Source organism: Impatiens glandulifera, chromosome 6 (genome assembly GCF_907164915.1).
Source record: "Impatiens glandulifera chromosome 6, dImpGla2.1, whole genome shotgun sequence".
In the NCBI taxonomy this organism is placed as follows: domain Eukaryota; kingdom Viridiplantae; phylum Streptophyta; class Magnoliopsida; order Ericales; family Balsaminaceae; genus Impatiens; species Impatiens glandulifera.
This window is the reverse complement of record NC_061867.1, coordinates 55,296,569-55,316,471: the sequence shown is the minus strand read 5'-3', so window position 1 is coordinate 55,316,471 and position 19,903 is coordinate 55,296,569. Positions and strand designations below refer to the sequence as shown.

Here is a 19,903-nt window from a genome sequence, read left to right as displayed (position 1 = left end):
TGTAATTCATTGATAGAGTTAATTGAATGTACTAGACTCTCTAAAATTGATCTCTAAACATTGGTAATATTTGTAAACACACTTCACATTAAAATATTTTGAAACTGAACTTAGTCGCCACATCACAAATCTGAATTCAGAAACATAAGTGTTTCTCCACTGAACAAATGAAGTAGTAAAGTAACAAAAGAGTTTATGAAATTAACATCAACCTTATAAGAGTTTAGTGCATACAACAACTTACAATAGATAAAACATATAAGCAAAATAGTGAAATGGACGTCATAGAACATCCATAACACAAAAACTAGGTACCATTGACATCATCATAGGATTTATTTATAGTCATCATCATCGGATTTATTTATCGTCGTCTACAAACTTTCCTTATTCAACCTCATTACGCAAAGTCCACCTACAAGATAATGAAAACAGTTCATTCAATGTTAAACTAAACCTACTTTCATAACAATAGAATCGAAACTTAGAACCCTTAACATTAGATGTTAAGGACTCTTACCATTTAAACTGGTTATGATTTGAATCCAAAACTTGTTGAAAAATAGTAAATAAATATACGAGTTTGTATCTTATTAAGTTATGTTTCTAAACATGATCTCATTCCAATGAAATTTTGAAGGATTTCTCATCTAAAATTGAAGAACTCATATACAGATCCATAAAGTGTTTCTAAATGTGTATTAGTCTACAAGCTAAGGGATTCTTAAATACTAAAAATCACGGATTCAATTCTCATTTATATCGCGTTAGGATTGTTGGGTCATCTTCAGAGTTTTACATCAAAACAATCCTATACTAGAACAAGGAATATAATGCCAAAGCATATTATAAGATGATCACAAATTAACAATAAATGAAAGGAAAATCAAACCTTAATTTTGAAACCCATTAGAAATGACTACTCGACATCTTCATCTTCGTCTCCATCTCCATTTCCTCCTCCATTACTCCCACCTTCAACTGGAAAACTCGAAACAGTTTCAACCCTATTTGCAGCAAAAATATTCTCTCCACTCCAATCCGGAAAATCAAGCATATTCCTCCTAGCAAAATCTCTCAAAGAGTTACCAAGACCAGCCATCTCCTCTTCCTCCATCATCAACTCTTCAAAACTCATATTCTCAAATCTTCCTCCACCTTCATTCCTCATCACCTTCACCTCATCTTTCTCCATAGGTAGAGGAAATCGACAAAGTGGACATGAGTTGTTCTCAAACAGCCATGGTAGAATACAATCAGAATGGTACAAATGCTTACAAGGTAACTCCCTAGCTTCATCACCAATCGAAAACTGATCTTTACAGACTGAACAAGTAACAACTGAATCAAGTTTGAGTATTTCTTCCGATATCTTCACGGTTGGGATTGATTCAACCGCGGTTTTTGAGACTGGTGATGGGTTTTGATCGTATGGAGATGATTCGAAAGGATCAGATCGAGTTAGATGTTGGATTAGGTGATGAAGATAAGGACTGTCGTGTAGGGAATTGTCGTCGGATGTGTTGTTAGTTATGGTCTGGTTCTCAGGCATTGGTGGAACGTACAAGGAAATTAGATGTGAGAGTGTGGGATCGGTGCCGGTGCCGGAGACATTGCCGGTGCCGGAGCTAGAAGAACGATTAGTTTCTTCTACGGCGGCGGCGGCGGCGTCGACGGCGGAGGTAGTGGACATAGTTGTGTCTATCTAGGAGAGAAATTGTATTTGCAACTTGATCAGTTTGAGAGTAAGAGTAAGAGATTTTCTTGATCAATAAATAAATAACTAAATGATGACGTCATCCTGTCTATTATTTTTATTTTAAAAAATTTATTAACATGTAATGGCTTAATTGAATTAAGGAAATGTTTGGATCAGATTTTCTCTATTCTCACTAAAAAAATGAGAATGATGAGATACATTTAGTTTAATTACCGCGGGTTAAGCATATAACATGCGGGTTAAGCATATAACATGTAAATACACTTATTCAATTTAACTCAACGAACGAAATTTGGATCAAACTTATGACCTCGAGGAGGCTAGCTAGAGATATCAACTTATGGTCTAACTTTATATTGTCAAAATTTGGGATCATAATATAATTTCAGTTATATATGTTCATTTTATTACACATTTTGTAAAAAAAAAATAATAATAATAAATAATTAATTTTAGTTTTAAAAAATTTCAATGGAATTGATTCTATCAAAAGTTTGTTATAAATATATCTTAGATGGTAGTTTAATTGATAAGAATAGAGAAACTATTAAGAATTTGTACTATTTTTAAAATTAAAAGAAAGAAAAAAAAAATTATAACTTGGGAACTTAATTATTTTGATGTTAATTGTTTTTCTCCTTTTTATGTTTTATATTTTTTTTGACCAGTTTATTTGTAAAAAAAAAGCTAACAAAACATTATAGTTTCATAAATATATATTCTTATTTTTGAATGAGACTAGCACGATCTCTTAATTGATACTTTTGTAAGTTAATATTTTGTGTCATCTGGTTCTAAAAAATAAATTTCTAGTTATGCATACCACTTTTAGCATCTTTTACTATACATTTTCTTATAAAAATCTCATTTGATATTTCTTCTAAATTAAATAAATTAATTATTAATCTCAAATATAGATATAGTTAGGTGATAGGCTACTAAAAGGATATGGTTGGGCTGTCGTACTAATTTTCCTTTAATTCGTATAAAAAAGGGTTATATTTAATTGTTGGATTTGTTGTTAATTGATTTTTGGGAGGTTTGTTCTTAGTAAGTTCAAAAACCATTGAGCCTCAAATCTCAATCATGAATATAAGATCATGACTATCATAAAACATTGTTGAGTTTTATTAGTCCAAATTTATAAATTTAGTTTAATTGTCTGTTCCCAATTACTTTGTTTATGGTTATAATTAGTATTGAATATTAATTATGCAGGTCAAGTAGGTGGAGAAGACTATACCGGAATTCTCGAGCTATTGATTAATGTTAGTTACAAAATGTCGTGGGAAGAGTAATAACTTGTTGGATGTTGTTAATATAAAAACGAAATAAATTCATATGTTGATTTGTGATACTCGACAAAGATGTAAGTACATTTTTTTCCAGCATGACAAAATGTTTCATAGACGTGTAATCACTAGAGGGTTATCATGCAGGTTAACATAGACCGACAAACCGACAATTCAATAGGTTTAGTTGTTCGGTGAAAGAATAATGCGTATATATGTTCAAGATTTAAGACTTTTAAATAAGTGACAAATCCTATGACACTTTGACATAAGCAAGTTAAAAATATTTCAAAATTTACAATATTTAACTTTAACTTCTCTTAATACTTGATATATAACTTCTAATTATTATAAAGTTGATATTATCATTGAGTACCATTAATAATAAAATTGATATTAAAACTTACATGCTCTAAAAATAATAGTTAGTCTAATTGTTCTTTTTTTTTCTCTTCATTTTCACTACTTTTTTTAGATAAACTTTTATTCTTTTTTTCAGAAAAAGCTAACACATGCACCCTTATATCAACATTATTTCATAAATATGTGTTTTGTTATAAGATTTATTTTTTGGATGAGACTAGTCGATAAGGCTCCACTTAAATCAAAGATTTTTAATGGGAATTAAATTTGATGGTTGTTGTCTTAAACAAAACTCTTTACACCTAAACGAGTGTTTGTAGGTTTATGGTGTATTGATATCAAAATATTTGTAAAAATAATTTCAAGATATGCATACCAATTTTGGCATCTTTTACCATACATTTTCTTATAAAAAATATACTTCCAAACTAAATAAATTAGCTATTAATCTCAAATAAATATATATATATATATATATGGTTATATAATAGGCTACATTTTCGCAGCTAAACAAGTTCATATAGTAAGTAACTAGATTTGCTGCTAATACATTTTTGCAAGACTTGTTGTTAGTAAATTTAAATCCTTGAGCCTCAAACCATTAGTATAAAATCATAGTGCATAACTATGATTATTGATAAACAATGTTATTAACATTTAATATTAATTGTGCATGTCAATTAGGTGGAGTATTGTTTTACTGAAATTCTTAACATATCGACTAATGTTAGTTACAAGAAAGTCGTGGGTGAGAACAATAACTTGTGGGATGATGTTAATATTAAAATAAATGAATTCGTCAATGTTAATTTGTGTTATTCGACAAGGTTGTAATATTTTAGTCTAGCATGACAAAATGTTTTGTAAACATGTTACCAGTAGAGGGTTACCATGCATGTTAGCATAAACCGACAATTCATTATTATGTTTAGTTGTGCATGTCAAATAGGTGGAGTACTATTTTACTGAAATTCTTAACATATTGACTAAGGTTAGTTACAAGAAAGTCGTGGTTGAGAACAATAACTTGTGGGATGATGTTAATATTAAAATAAATGAACTCGTCAATGTTGATTTGTGCTACTCGACAAGATTTAAGTAAATTTTAGTCTAGCATAACAAAATGTTTCGTAAACGTGTTACCACTAGAGGGTTATATAAACCGACAATTCATTATTATGTTTAGTTGTTAGTTGAATATAATGACGCTTGCATATGTTTTAAAATTTGGGTCTTTTAAACACGTGACAAAATCTTTGACATTTTGAGTAGGGACATTATGGACATTTGAAAATTCTCAATGTTTAATACTTACACTTACAAACAATGGTGAGTTCTTACACAACTTTACACAACTTGCAATTTTTATAAAGTTGTATATATTAATGACAACCATCAATACCAAAATTGGCACTAAAACTAATTACATGTTTGAGATATAATAGCTAGTATAATAGGCATATAGTTATTTGTTGAAAAGAAGAAGTTATGCATTAATTGAATTAGAAGATATATTCTTAATCTAGAACAACTCAATAGGTAATAAGCATTTTTGTTCAATATGTGTTCTTAAGATGTTATTAGAGCTTCTAATAGTAAGTATACTTTTGGTTTTTGGTTCAGCAAGGCATCTTTTAAAAAAATAAAATTAGTGATTTGAGATGTATTTATGTGTATTGAGCTCATTTTCTACTCCATTGTTCTAGTATCTCTTCTATTGGAGTCTATTAAAGGTGTAAGAAAACCGAACAAACTACTGAATAAGAACTAATTGAATTAACCAAATCGAATAGCTGACCAATTTTAATATGTTGAACCAAATTAGCAGTTCGATTGGTCGACTTAACAATAGACAAATCGCTCTACTCATATATTATTTGTAATAAGATGTGGAAGACTCATAAGAAAACATCATAGTTCAAGTAATGGTTAGATTAGTTATAAATTATCAGAAAACACAACTCAAGATAAATTAATATACCACCAACAATTGTAATCAAAGATCTCAAAACAACTATTTATTCATCTATATGGACATTCTTGTTTCAAGAGATAACTATGAACACTAATCTAATTCCTACAATAAATATACTTACATTTGATATGAATATACTCAGTTTAGCTATATTGTCATTCTATAAAATAGTTCATTTATAAGACAATGAAATAGAAACTAACAAAATTAACTAATATATAACATTTTTCTTAGCGTTAGTTACAGGGCCAACTATTAAGGTGGGTAGGATGGCCACCGCCTAGGGCCCCAAAATTAAGAAGACCCAAAAAATAATTTATGCAGTACTAAAAAAAATAATTAAGTTTTATGTTTCTTTCTATTCGGCTCTCTTCTTCTAAAATCCTTCTCTCAATAGTGACTCAAAAGTTTAATTAGATTTTTGAAATCCTTCTCCCTCTAAGTTTATTTTCTTATTAAATATTGTTTTTAAATTTAAAATTTAGGTCCCAAATCTTAGATCGTCCGGACCCCTAAAATGAACGAGACAGCTACCTTATCCATGCATCAAAACCGACCCTAAGGTGATGCAAATTGTACAATTGCATATGGACCCTTTTTAGAAATTGTTAATGTCATTGACACAATTTTTTTTGAATTTATTTTATCAATGCTATAACTACAAACTCAATATAAGCCCAAGTACAAAAGTCAAAAAAATTAAAAGTGAACTTTAAGTCCAAGTACAAAAGTCACTATATATAGATGTATCTATAATCTATTGGACCAATATCTGAATTTTGAGACATCATAGTCTTCTTAAGAATTTTGAGACATTATAGTCTCCTTAACATAGTGGCACGAAAACTCGACCTGAAATTAATAACAAAAAACTAAGTTAACCTACTTTTGAATTTGGGTTGAAATTAAGTTGACCATTTAATCTAAAAAAAATTAAATTAGAGACCTTTAATTTTGAAATCGAATCAAAAATTAATAAACGAATCTAAATGACCCAAATTAGATTCACCATACTATTTACAAATTATATTTTAAGTTAATTTGTGATTTAACTTTATTTTTTATTATGTCATTCAAATCAATTAGAACTCATTAATTCGGGTTCAAGTCAATTTCAAATAAACAGGTGAGGTTTATGATATAAATTTTGAGTTGAATTACTAAGATATCACGTTTATGTTAATATCGTTCAACCATCCAACAACCGAGAGCAAACACTTGTACTATATTGTATATATCTGAATTAAACTTATCCATAAACAAACACTGAGAATCAAACAAATTCTCTTTATTTAAAACTATAATTAACACAAACCTCATAAAATCAGTTCAATCATGATGATGATGAAAACTTCGATGCTTCAAGATCCGCAGCATGTTTGAGGAAACTCTGTTCATCATCTTCCAAAGCCATCTGAATTGGAGAAGATCCAAGACCATCAGCTATAGCTAATAGAATCATTTTCATCTCGTTCTTAAACTCATCTAGATCCACAGTTCCGTTGTGATCGAAATCGAACTTTTCAAAAATGGAATCATATAGCTTTGTAAGTTCTTCAGGTGGAGTAGAGATGTCGACTCCAAAGTGGGTTTCTAGTAAACGCATAGATTCAAATGATTTCCTCAATTCTGACCTAGAAAGAACGCCGTCTGAATTGATATCTAGTGCTTTAAACGATTCGTTTATGCTTTTGGTGAATTCATCTTCGTCTTCCACGAAAGACCTAATTGTTGATCCATCGATTATCACTACTCCCATTTTTTTCTCTCTCTATTTTATCTTTTGTATTTCAGATCGGTTCAAAATAGTATAATTATCAGTATTATCAGTTTAACTGAACTGACTTAAAAGTCCTCATAAGAGTGGGAAATTTACAGATAGGTCACTCTACCGACATAGTAGACATTGTATCTAGCCCTATTATTATTGTATTAGTTTTTTTTAAAAGAGTTTGACTGTTCACACAACTAAAAAAATTATAAAAAAATATATAAGAAAAATGTTCATATTTAATTATTGATTTTATAATATAGAGGAGTGACAAGGGAGAGAAATTGAGGAGGGATTGGGAGAAGGAATGACTTAACATCTCAAAAAAATGAAAGGTGGGAGGAACGCCGGGTCTTTCTCTTGTTCCCTCACTCAAATTCCCTCTCTTAATTATTTTTCTATAATCTAATACTAATGTTAAAATAATATTTATATAATGTATATAATTCAAAATTTTATTTTATTTTTTTCAATTTAACTATTTCAAATTTTACATTAACATTAATATGTATAAAGCAAATTTTATGAAAGACCTAATTGTTGATACATAAATTATCACCACTCTCATTTTTCTCTGTATTTTATCTTTCGATTTCAGATTTGAATCGGTTCAAAATACAACAATTATTAGTATTACTGAACTGACTTAAAAGTCCTCATAAGAGTGGGGAATTTACAGATAGGCCACTCTACCGACCGATTAGACTTGGTCAAAGATGAGAGTGAACTAATTTACATTATCATATCTAGTTTAGTTTTATTTAATTTATTATTAACAATATATAAATAAATCCGCAAATCTAAAATAATTTTATATATTATATAGTTATCTTATTATATAAAAGTGTATAAATAGATATTTTAATCAACATATTAATATTAAAAAAAAAAGTTTTCTAACACTATTATATTATATTTTTTAAAGAGTTTGAAAATTATTCACACAACTAAAATAAATTATAAAAAAAATATATAAGAAAAATGTTCATATTATATGATTCAAAATTGTATTTTATTTTTTTAATTTAACTATTTTAAGTTTTGTGAATGGTTTAACCCGTAAATTAACAATTTGAATCGTTTAATTTAATAAAAACGGTATATATGTATATATGTATTAATAATTAATACACAACTTTATAATATTTGACACATTTATCAAATTTTATATTGATTTAAAAAATATAATTTTATTAATTTAATAGTTAAAGCATTATATTTATATTATTAGGTTTTAAGTTCAATACGACACATTTTCTTTTTAACCCAATGGATGGTGCATTTGCTACTATACAAGTAATTTTAGATGTTGGATCAGAGAAAATGATGATGATTAACGATGATTTTAAGAAAGTAAAATATATTTTTGATAAAAAAAAAACTTAAAGTTATTAATATATGATAAATAAAATATAATATAATAATTTAAAATATATATGATATTTTAATGTTTTAGTTAATAAAATAATTAATTGGATGAATAAGAGAGAATAAAATGATATTTAATTTTTTATTTTGAATAATTAACACAAAAAAAAAACCTTATAATCACCTAAAACATGTGGACTGATATGACTTAAAAATCCTCATAGTTTTAGCAATTTACAGTATTGAAAAGATGAGAGTGATCTAATTTTCATTATGAGTTATTTTTTATTATTATTATTATTATATATTCATAATAAATCGTGTATGTCAAATAAAAAGAGTATAATTAGAATTGTCCTAAAATTTAGAATTTTAATTTGTTTTTCTAAAACTATAATTTATTATATATTTAATGATGTTTTATTATTTTATTGTTCTTTGCTACAACTATGTAAAAATAAGAAAAAAACTAATTGCTAAATTTATTTGTTTGTTTAAGTTGTTGTAAGAATTTATTCATTATTTATTTATGAAAAATGAACTGAATCCTATGTTATTTGAAATTTAAAAAATAAAAGCATTCGATTAATTTGTTGAGCAATAAATAACATAAAAAATTAAATCTTTTGAAATTACATCCTCAATTTCAATAGTGTTAACTAATAAGTAATAACTATTTAAGATGAATTGTGTTGGTATTGTAAATTAAAAATATAAATATAAATTTTGAAACTTTTTATTTTATTTTTATGAGAAGATATTTTTGTTTTGAAGATTTTTACATCTTAGACGAAAAATGAAAAACATATATAAGTATTTATTTATATTGTCTAGTAAAAATTTATTTAAATAAATTTGGTTTATTTAAAAGATGGTGGTGAGTGTTAGGTTTGAGAAAGTAAATATTTTATATATTTTTTTAAATATTAATATATAATGATAAACATATTTTTTTAAAGATAAATATAAAATGTTTTTTAGTGTTTTTATTAAAAAAAAATTGAATGATATTATTGATAATATAATGGAAGATAAGTTTGATTATGGTTGGATTTTTAAAAAAATGAAACAAAGTCTTAGTTTGTTCTAAGCTTCTTTTTTTATCTCTTTTTAATATATATTTATCACTTTTGTTACATAGATATATTTTTTTAGGAAAATGTTAGTTGTTATTTGTTTTTGATTTATTTTATTAAGCAAATAAATTTTGTGATTAAATATGTAGATTATTATATATACCAAACTTGACAATATATATATATATATATATATATATATATATATATATATATATATATATATATATATATATATATATATATATAAAGAAATTATATTTTATACTTAAAATCTTTTTAAATATGAGTTTTTAAAACAAATAAAAATGGCAATAAATGTAAAAATATAATATTAGTTAAATAATGTTTTTTTCTTTAAATCCATTTCATACTCCAACCTAACCACATTTATCGTTTAACAAAATTTTGTTTCAAATAATTTAGATATTTCTGATTCATAAGTCATTCAATTTTACAAAAATGTTACTAAATAAGTTAATATATCTAGAATTAAAAATATTACTCACAAACGAGGGTTTCTTTTCTTTAACTAATTTTTTAAAAAAAAAATTAGTTAAACTGGCAAATAAAATATTAATCATGGATCAAATTTTCACTAAATTTGTATATATTAACACCTTCACTTATTTTGTGAAACGGATAATTTTTTATTTTCAATTTTAAATACCAAAATTAAAAGAAAACAAATATCTTGTCCATTTTAATTTTTAGTATTTCTATTAAAAAAATTATAGTTATTAATAATTTATATTTACATTTACAATATATATTTTCTTGTTTTAGTAAAATTTTCATTCTTATTATAAGTCTTACATAAAAAAAAATGATTATGACGTCATATCTATGAAAAAATGACATCATCTTAATTTGCAAGACACGTGGCAAGGGCCTATTGATCGATAGTGGAAACTGAAAACACGTAAACACTCATGATTGCTCCTCTTTTATAAATCCTCATGGCTAAAGTGGGTTGGTTGAGAAATCATACACCTACCCCTATTTCATTTTTAATTATTTTATTATAATTTGCTTAATTTATTTTTATTACTTTAATTATTAAATAAATTTTATTTTAATTTTAATTGTTTTCTAGAAACAGATTAAACTTGAGTGTAGTTAAGTTTGAAAAAATAAGTTATTAATTAAATTTGTTAATATATATAATTAAAGTATATAATTCAAAATATTATTTTATTTAAATCAATAAGCAAATAAAATTTTTGAAAAAAATAAAATAAATTTATTTTTGTACAAATCTAGATAAGTTTGTTGTTATAAACAACTCAATTTAATATTTTGTTTTTAATTATTCATTTTAATTTAGAGCGTTCCTGTAAGTTGAAGATAACGTTTTATCTAAAAATTATAATTATTAAAAAAATTATTATTATTATATATATAGTTAAAGAAACAACCAAGAAATAAATAAAAACTAATAATGAAATAACAATAAATAATATGACAGAAGACATTGGTAACAAAGTAACATTGTTCTAATATAACTAATTTGATTTGAATCAAAAGTCCAGAATACATTCTTAAGCTAATGAACAGAGAATTACTATAAATGATACTATGCTTTGTTTATATGGTTTCCAAAATCTACTTTTGTAGCTAGTCTATTTCTATAAATTAAATAAAAATAAATGTCATATTCACTATCTCTATGTGCCTACCATATTTAGCTAGTACTCTATTTTATAACAAATTACAAAAAATCACATTGGCAAGTGAAATTCTAAGTCTATTGATCTTAAAAGAAATTTCCAAACTAGTTTGTTTAGTTAAGAAGTAAATTGTCTATTTAACATACTTTTATTTTATAACCCTCTAATTTTTATTTATTTAATTATTTTTTTTATAACTCTCTAATTAAAAGGTAATGGAGTGAAATGTTATGATAGTCCTACAGTAGAGACTAGGGAGTACAAATTAGAGATATGGTAGGGTTAAATAAAAATTTAGATAGGTTTGAAAAAAAGAAAAGAAAAAATGATGAATGAAACAAATAGATAAATATGAATTTTTTAAGTATTAAAAAACAAATATTAAATTAAATTGAAAAAATAGAGGTAATCTCACATTCGCTCACAACTATAATTTTACACAAAGTCCTAACATTTTTTTCTGATTTGATTAGTAATTGATTAAGATATGACGGAGATCATATTTGTGTTTCGAGTCTTCACTCCGTCTCAATCTCATCTCGATTCTACTTCAACTCCGTATGATGACTCTGATCTTACTCTGATTTTGCCCATAATACTAATAAATACAACTAAATATATAACATCACTATTATTTTTATTTTTTTTTATAATTTTTAAGAATTTTAATTATATTTCTTTATAATCATATATTTTCAATAATAAAGAAAAACTGATTATATTATTTTATCAAAGTTTTTTTTTATATTTCTTTTTAAAGAATATGGTATAATAGTATCTCACGAGAATTTTACGAAACCGAATGAGAGTAATAATTATAGTGAAATTATTTTTTAAAGTAGAATGAGACGGGAATAATAAATGCATTAACAGTTCCGATTTGCCCATTTACCTAAACCCGCAAAATAGCCCCGTAAAATAATAAATTCTGATAAAAAGAATAGAATTTTTTTTATCAAAATTATAAAACTATTTAACTATCTAATAAATAATAAAATACAAATTTTAGTTCTAACTATCAAAATAGTTGATCTATATTGAGATAACATTTTCTTGAACAATGAACCATTAAATTATTTAAAAAGTTAACCAAATAATTTACATTACTATAAAAAAACAATTCAAAATTATAATTTTCTTTCAATTTTACTATTCAATTCATCAAGATATTAAACTAAAAAAAATATCAACAACCAATAAGAATTACACAAATGGGTCCCACCACTTGAAAAGAAATGTTTTTTTATCATCATCTTCATCCTTTTAAATCTCAGATTCCTTCTTCCTCAAACTCTCTACAATCAAAAATCAATGGATTCAAAACTAGGGTTTATCATTCTTCTTCTTCTTCTTCCATTGACAAATCCAGTAAATGGAGATACAAACAAGGATTTAGCTGAATGTGGTCAGTCGTTGATTAGTCTCTCAACCTGTCTTCCATTTGTCTCCGACAAAGCAAAAGTTCCTACGCCGGATTGTTGTACCGGTCTTAAACAGTTATTGAAAAATGATAAGAAATGTTTGTGTGTGATTGTTGAAGATAGAAATGATCCTCAACTTGGACTTACTATTAATGTTACTTCTGCTCTTCAACTTCCAATGCTTTGTAAAGCTCCGGCTAATGTTTCTCAATGCCCAGGTTCTTGTTCTTGAATTGATTTAATTTGATTTGATTTGATGTTTATATATATATATATAAATGGGTTTTGTTTGTATTTGTAGAACTTCTTGGTATGGATCCGAAATCGGATGAAGCTCAAGTGTTTTATCAATTGGGGAAGAAGAACTCAGGTGGGTCTGTTTCTTCTCCGGCACTTTCTCCAGCGGGACCTGCTACTGCTCCGGCTCCACTTGCTGGTATTGTTAAAACCTATTTTGTTTGGATTTTTTTTTCAAATTCATGAAAAAGACACTTTGATTTTTATTAAATATTTCCTTTGGGTTTTGGAAGAATATTGGTTTAAATTTAAAACCAATAAGATAGATCAATGTTAGATCAGATTGAAGACAATAGAAGAGTTAAAAAAAAATTGATTAAATTTAGAATGACCCTATACAAAAATTAATTAATTCTCACCAACAAAATCACTCATTTTATTAATCAAAATATTAAAATAATCTTTATTTTAAATTATTATTTTTTATTTTATTTATATATATTAATATATTTTAAGTTTTTTTACCAAAAATAATTATTACTTATTTAAAATCATCATCTAAAATTCAATTTTTCTCTCTTTGATTTTTAAAAATACCCATAATCGAACAAGACCTAGGTTATAATTATTTTAATTTTTTTTTTTTATATAATTTAAAATAGAATTACTTTGATTTTAGATTTTGTTATATATATATTTATTATATTATGTATTTTATTTTTTTAATTATTTAATTAAAATATTAAAATATAATTTATTTAATTTTTACAAGATTTAAATTTATAAAATAATTTTACAATAATTTAACTAATTAAAAAAATAAATAATATATTTTGTTCAAAAATACAATAAAATTTTCAAATAACTCAATATCAAACAAGCTTTAACTCTTTATTTATAAATAAATCACTTTTCTATATAAAAAAAGGAGAAGGTTCTAGCTTCTTCTTGTAGATGGTGATTATTTTTTATCAATTAAATAATTTAAACTATTAATAAAATATCAAATTACCCATATATAATTTTAATAAAATTTAAATATTAACTAAAATTTATTTTTTATTACATTGGCACTGAATTTTTAAAATAAAAATTGAGAGTGATTTTATTTGTAGTTAGTATGAAAATTATGCTTAAAGTTATTTTTTGTAAGTTACAAAATATGATTTTTTTAAAAAAATTATATTATGCAACCAAAATTTCTTTTGATAATTTTCCTTTTTGCCAAACAAGATTAAGCTTTTTGAAATATTTAATAATGAAAAAGTTAAATTTACAAATATTCACGTATGATCCAACATGCTTTCCCTTTAAGATTTAAAAAAAAAACTTTGAATTTATGATCTAACTCTCTAGTAAGTGAGTTAAGTAATTATATTTACTATTTTTTTTACAATATATTAAAAAAAGCTTTAAATAAAATAGCTTATAGTTATAATTTTGTTTGTTTGTTGTTGAATGTTGAAGGGAATGCAACTACTAAGGGTAAAAATGGAAATGGTGTGGACGGAAATGGTGGGAAAATGAATTCAGTTCTGTTTGGTGGAATATTTGTATTATTTTTTGCTATTTTCATTTAATTATTTTGCATTCTCTATATTAAATATAAAAAATGGCTATTTATCTATCTATTTGTAGCTTATGAGTATTGCAGAGATATTAAAATAAAATTTCCTTTTCTCTATTATTGCCTGTGTTATTTGGATTTAATCTATGTTTAAAGATAATAATTAATTATCTTTAGATAATTATTAGTTTATATTTATTTAAATACAATTAATTGACATTATTTTTTATATTTAGTAAACACAAATTATAGTTGTTAAGGGATCAATTTAATTTAATTTTTGAATAAGTTAACATAATTATTTATTTATATTTCTTAAATGAAGTATATGAGATTTCATCTGAAAAATAGGTAAAAGGGGGTTGGTGAATCTTTGTGTTTGTTCGTCTTCATTAGTAATAAGTTGAACATGTTTTTATTTACTAATTAATTTTGTAGTTATATCATATCGAATGGATTTTTTTATTTAACAATTTGACAACTTTAAAACATTTTTTTTTTTACTTTTCAATCTTCAATTATAGTTTTTCTATATTAAATAAATAAATAAAATTAACTCCTTATTTTGAAGATTTTTAAATGCGTGGCAAAATAATTTTCCATCCAAATAAAGTGAGTTTGTATTTCTACCTTACAATGTTTATAATTAGATATTAAAATACTGTTTTGAAACTTAGATTCAAAAGAACATATATCATATATAGCTATTTGAATTTTGTTTTCAAATTATGCTTATATTTAATATGAATTAATCAAACATTATTTTTATTAACCAAACAAAAAAAATGCAAAATATTACAATATGCAAAGGTGGCTCTTTGCATTGTATGAATAAAAAAATGGAGAAGATTATTTGAGATGGTTTGATAGAATTAGAAAATTGAATGATATTGATTTCGGTCCCTTATCATGGTAATAAACCGAAAATATCAATTTACTTACTACACGGTCAATTTAAGATTTGACTTTGCGATTGAGTTTAAAGTAGGTGGCTTTCCACGTTTAACCTTAATCATATGACCCAAAACTTTAACGTAATATTTCACAATTTTCTTGAGTTTCAACCCTTCCAAACCTTCTTCACGAGTATGAACCACTATTTGCATCCTCTCCTTTTCTTCCTTCGAGAATTCTTGTTTTAACGAATTTCTTCCGTCAATAAGTTGTTTCAAACTTCTACGATTACTTTCCTCCCCTCCGCTGCTTGATGAAGTACTATCCTCTACCTTTTCTTGTACGCGTTTCTCACCATCTAGAAGGACATGGATATTTGAGGGAATCCCATTTTCTTCTTTGTCGATGTTTAATGGCTTGCGGGTTCTTCTTGATAGGGTCGGATCGTAAGGGCATATGTGTCGTTTGATTTCACATGATTCCTCCATTTGTTTATATGGTTGTGTTTGTTGGTTGATGCTTTTTATATGAAAGTGTTATATCTTGCTTAGTGATGAAATTAGAGGAAAGAAAGGTGAAACATCAATATTTTATGGTTTATTTGTCACTAACAGATGTATTAGTTTTCCAACAATTAATTAGGAATAATATATTTAAAGATGAAGCTTCCTTTTTTTATTGATGGCATTATTCTTAAATTCCTATTTTAAGACATGGTACCTTGAAGCAAATTGTGAAAGTGATGAACCCTAATCAATGCAATTGTTTTAATTGTAAAGTTTAAATTAAAGTAATTAACCCTTACACTTCCTCACATCTTTTTACATTGTTATATTTGGGATATTTACTTTATGGAGATGTTAATCCATGGTTTTAATATATAAAATATTATGTAATGTTTATCTAGGTGGGTGTTAGTCCATTGTTTTAATAGATCTAAAATGAACTTTTATGGAAAATGATATTTTTATAGATTAAAATTACAATTATTTTTTAAAATTAATCAAAGTAAAAGTTATTTTATTTGGATGAGAAATGTGATTGAATTATATAAAACTTTAACTAATAAATTTATTTATTTTTTTACCATTTTTTAAATCTATGCAAAGTTGGAAAAATGTTATTATAAAAATAATTATTATTTATTTCGATGAGTTTTAAATAAAATAAAATAGTTTAAGTGACCAAAGTCATACCCCTCAAACGTATTAAACTAAAAATAGAACTAGAGATGACAAATTTGTCCCGCGGTTTTCGATCCAAATTACTTCATTAGGGGAGATTTTTTCCCAAATTGACCCGTAAGTGACCGGGATGGTATTTGTGTCCCAAGTCCCGAGTAGGACTGAAAACGAGCCGAGTCGAACTCGAGTAGTGGTCTACTCGAACTCGATCGAGCTCGATCGATACTAAAATTAATACTCAAACTCGAATATAAAAGTAGCGCTCGAGCTCAACTCGATTAGCCTAATTTTTAACCGAGCTCTCAAGAGCTCGTCTCATTCTTAATTAACTCGATTTCTAGTAGCTCAATAGCTCAACTCGTTTCAAGCTCGAATTCGAGAAATTGAGATAATTTAAAATTTTAATAATATTATAAATATAAATTTAAATTTTAAAAATATAACAGCGAGTTAGTTATATAACTACTCGAACTCGAATTTGATCGAGTTCGAGTCGAGTATTGATCGAGTTACTCATGAGTAGCTCACAAACTACTTTATTCATTTTCAGTTCTAGTCCTGATTCCGCCCCGAACACTAATAAACACAATTAATATATAACTTCGCTAATATATTTATTTATTTTTCATATTTTATAAGAATTAAGTTTATTTTTTTTATAATAATATAATTTTTTAAATATATTATAATATTAAAAAACTCGTTTATATAATTTAATTAAAGATTTAAAAAAAAATTGGTATAAAAGTGCTCTTATGGATTCTCCTCAAACGAAATGAACAAATAATTTATTAGACTAAGATAAACAAAGTCCTCACTCAAATGTCAGTTTATAGAAAATTTATGCACCGCACTCTTAATAATAAGAATAAACCAATTTTTAATATAAAAATTAACAAGACCCCACACTCACCTCCACTTGTTCTAAGTTAGAATCCGAAAAAATAAAATAAAAAACAACCAAACTTATTGTTAATATGATAATAGAAATGTAACAGAAAAAAAAAATCAATCAAAAAGCTTGACCGCATCAATAATAATCTAATACCCACCATGACCACTATACTAAACAAAAGTCTATATAATCAATTCAATTAATCCTACAAATGAGAATTTGAATAATAATATGAACACTCCTATTTTAATATTTCTTTTGGTCAAGGGCAATTAGAGTTTCTTCCAGGTCCACCATAATAAAAGTAATTACCCCAATCGCCATTTCGTCCCAATTTAACGTCGTAGCAATCCGATTGCTCCGTGAAAGTTTCAATTCCCTGCGGTTGCCTAAGTTTGTTAGTACCGTCAACAATTTGAATATTCCTAAAGTAGCTAGCTTTTCCAAATCCTTCATTTGGAAAATGACCACTTCCCATTTGAGTTGTGGTGTGTTGATCGTCTTCTCCCATGTTCACAACCTCTCCTCCCCATTCTACCATTGATGCACTATCGGTTAAGTAAGTAAATAAGAACGATGGCCAATATCCTATTACATGATTATCCCCGAATTGCATCCACCAATTTCCTTCTTTCGGGTCCTGTAAAAAAACTCATCTCCTCAAGATTATAAATTTAAATATTCATATATGTACTATTTTTTTAAAAAGAAAATAGTATAGCTTTTGGCACATTATAACTAATTCATTAAAATGTAGTAGTAGTATAATATAGGAAGTTAAAATGACTCCAAGAGTCATTACTCTAAACCATGATATTTGGTTTCTTTAGAACACTTTTGACACGAGTTATCTTACCAAGTTAACTATCCATTATTAATATACAAAAAAAAAATAGAGGGAATTTAATCATTTACAAATCCTTCCTCTAAAAACTCAAACATTTGTGATTTTGAAGATATAAATCGAACACGAGACATTTGATCACTCATGTAGCTAATTCTTACAATGTCTATAGGTAAGAAAGATAATAAGGGGAAAAGATGAGCACTAACCTTCCAAATAAGAATGGTAATATCATATTGGTTTCCATTGTAAGTAGAAAGAGGGGAGATAGAAGCACCCATTGCAATATCACTATTGATCTGTATAAACCCTGAACAAAGCAGATTGTAACATCCTGTTGCCTGATAAGCATCATTCTGCAATTCAACAAACAACACATTTTTTTTTCAAATGACCCAACATCAAACAAGCTATAATCATCAGTGTTTATAACTTACTGTCCAATATGAGAAGAGTCTTGTATTGTTATCTCCATATAAGTCTGGGCTGACTTGCCAGCCAGCTTCAATACTGTTTAGATCAGATGAAAAAGAACCAGCAAGAATCCATATTTGAGATAAGCTAAATTCATTTGTTTCCTGTATTTGAGGTTCCCATACATTCATAGTTGCTTTTGCTCCATAATACTTTTCTCCTCCTTCAACATATGCTATTGCATGCTATAACCACCACATGACACAAAACATATATAAACAAACTTGAAAATGGTTTGAATGATGAGAAATTTGATCAATTTAATTACCTGATGGCCACTTTGAGTGATTATATCAGGCTCAGCAGATTTTGCAGGTTCAGATACTGTTGTTGTTCTAGTATACTTGTTCTTCATCTTCATTTTCATCTTCTTCCCATAGCTCTTTATAGAACTTGCTCTGAAAACATCATCTTCTGTTGTTCTTCTGACTGGAATAGTCCCTTCTGGACATGATTTCCCTTTCCTATGCCATAATTGATTCAATCCTCTTGATTTCTTCCCAATTGACATCTTATTTTCACCAAACAACAACCCATCTGGATGATAACTTGGTCTCATCTGCAATCACACACATATTTATATCTCTGTTTATTAACCAAACACAATTACACAATCCATATACTATGTCAAGAGAAAAGATGCCTGAATTGTGTGGTTTTGGAAGAGAGGATGATCAAAAGAAGGCTGTTGAGTGATATGGATGCAATCAATTATATCTCCATCTGGGCTCTGTTTGTTAAATTATCAAACAAATGAAGAACCAGAGTCAACAAACTAAACTATTGTATATAAAATTATAAAGAGAGAAAGAAAGAGGAGAGACCTTGATGGATTTGATGGCAGGTTTGTTCAAGAGCTGCAAGTGTTTGTTAACTTGGAGATTGTTTTGAGAAATACCAATTCTTATGCCATGAGAGAATGGTATTTCCATAATAAACAGGAATAACAGCAAACATATCACTACAACCTTGTTCTTATTCCCTATGCTAAAATGTGCCTCCTCCATGGTTACAAACTTGGAGATGCTTCTTCTGCCTGTACAAGCCTGCCAACCGCCAAAGTACAGAACAATTTCCAAATTCTCCTTTAATGATTTGGATGTCAAATGTTCAGTTTTCTACTAATCTTCTCAATGATATATAGAGAGAGAA

The 19,903-nt window shown here is 26.5% G+C and overlaps 4 protein-coding genes across 4 annotated transcripts; 1 reads left to right on the top strand and 3 right to left on the bottom strand.

Moving 5' to 3' along the window:
* Positions 1-919: 919 nt before the first annotated feature.
* Positions 920-1,693, bottom strand: LOC124943938 (E3 ubiquitin-protein ligase RING1-like). The gene has a single exon (XM_047484394.1). It carries the CDS (start codon positions 1,691-1,693, stop codon positions 920-922), a length of 774 nt encoding a protein of 257 aa, XP_047340350.1.
* A 4,924-nt stretch (positions 1,694-6,617) lies between these two features.
* On the bottom strand, positions 6,618-7,143 carry LOC124942825. Its single transcript, XM_047483389.1, has one exon. The coding sequence runs from the start codon at positions 7,107-7,109 to the stop codon at positions 6,684-6,686; it is 426 nt and encodes a 141-aa protein (XP_047339345.1). The 5' UTR covers positions 7,110-7,143; the 3' UTR covers positions 6,618-6,683.
* Positions 7,144-12,526: 5,383 nt separating this feature from the next.
* On the top strand, positions 12,527-14,556 carry LOC124943937 (non-specific lipid transfer protein GPI-anchored 14-like). Its single transcript, XM_047484393.1, has 4 exons — positions 12,527-12,874; positions 12,958-13,092; positions 14,361-14,446; positions 14,548-14,556. The coding sequence occupies exons 1-4, from the start codon at positions 12,547-12,549 to the stop codon at positions 14,554-14,556; spliced, it is 558 nt and encodes a 185-aa protein (XP_047340349.1). The 5' UTR covers positions 12,527-12,546.
* Positions 14,557-17,575: 3,019 nt separating this feature from the next.
* Positions 17,576-19,903, bottom strand: LOC124941809. Its single transcript, XM_047482162.1, has 6 exons — positions 19,576-19,903; positions 19,395-19,481; positions 19,020-19,310; positions 18,715-18,936; positions 18,487-18,633; positions 17,576-18,073 (listed from the first exon to the last, which is right to left on the bottom strand). Exons 1-6 carry the CDS (start codon positions 19,756-19,758, stop codon positions 17,696-17,698), a joined length of 1,308 nt encoding a protein of 435 aa, XP_047338118.1. The 5' UTR covers positions 19,759-19,903; the 3' UTR covers positions 17,576-17,695.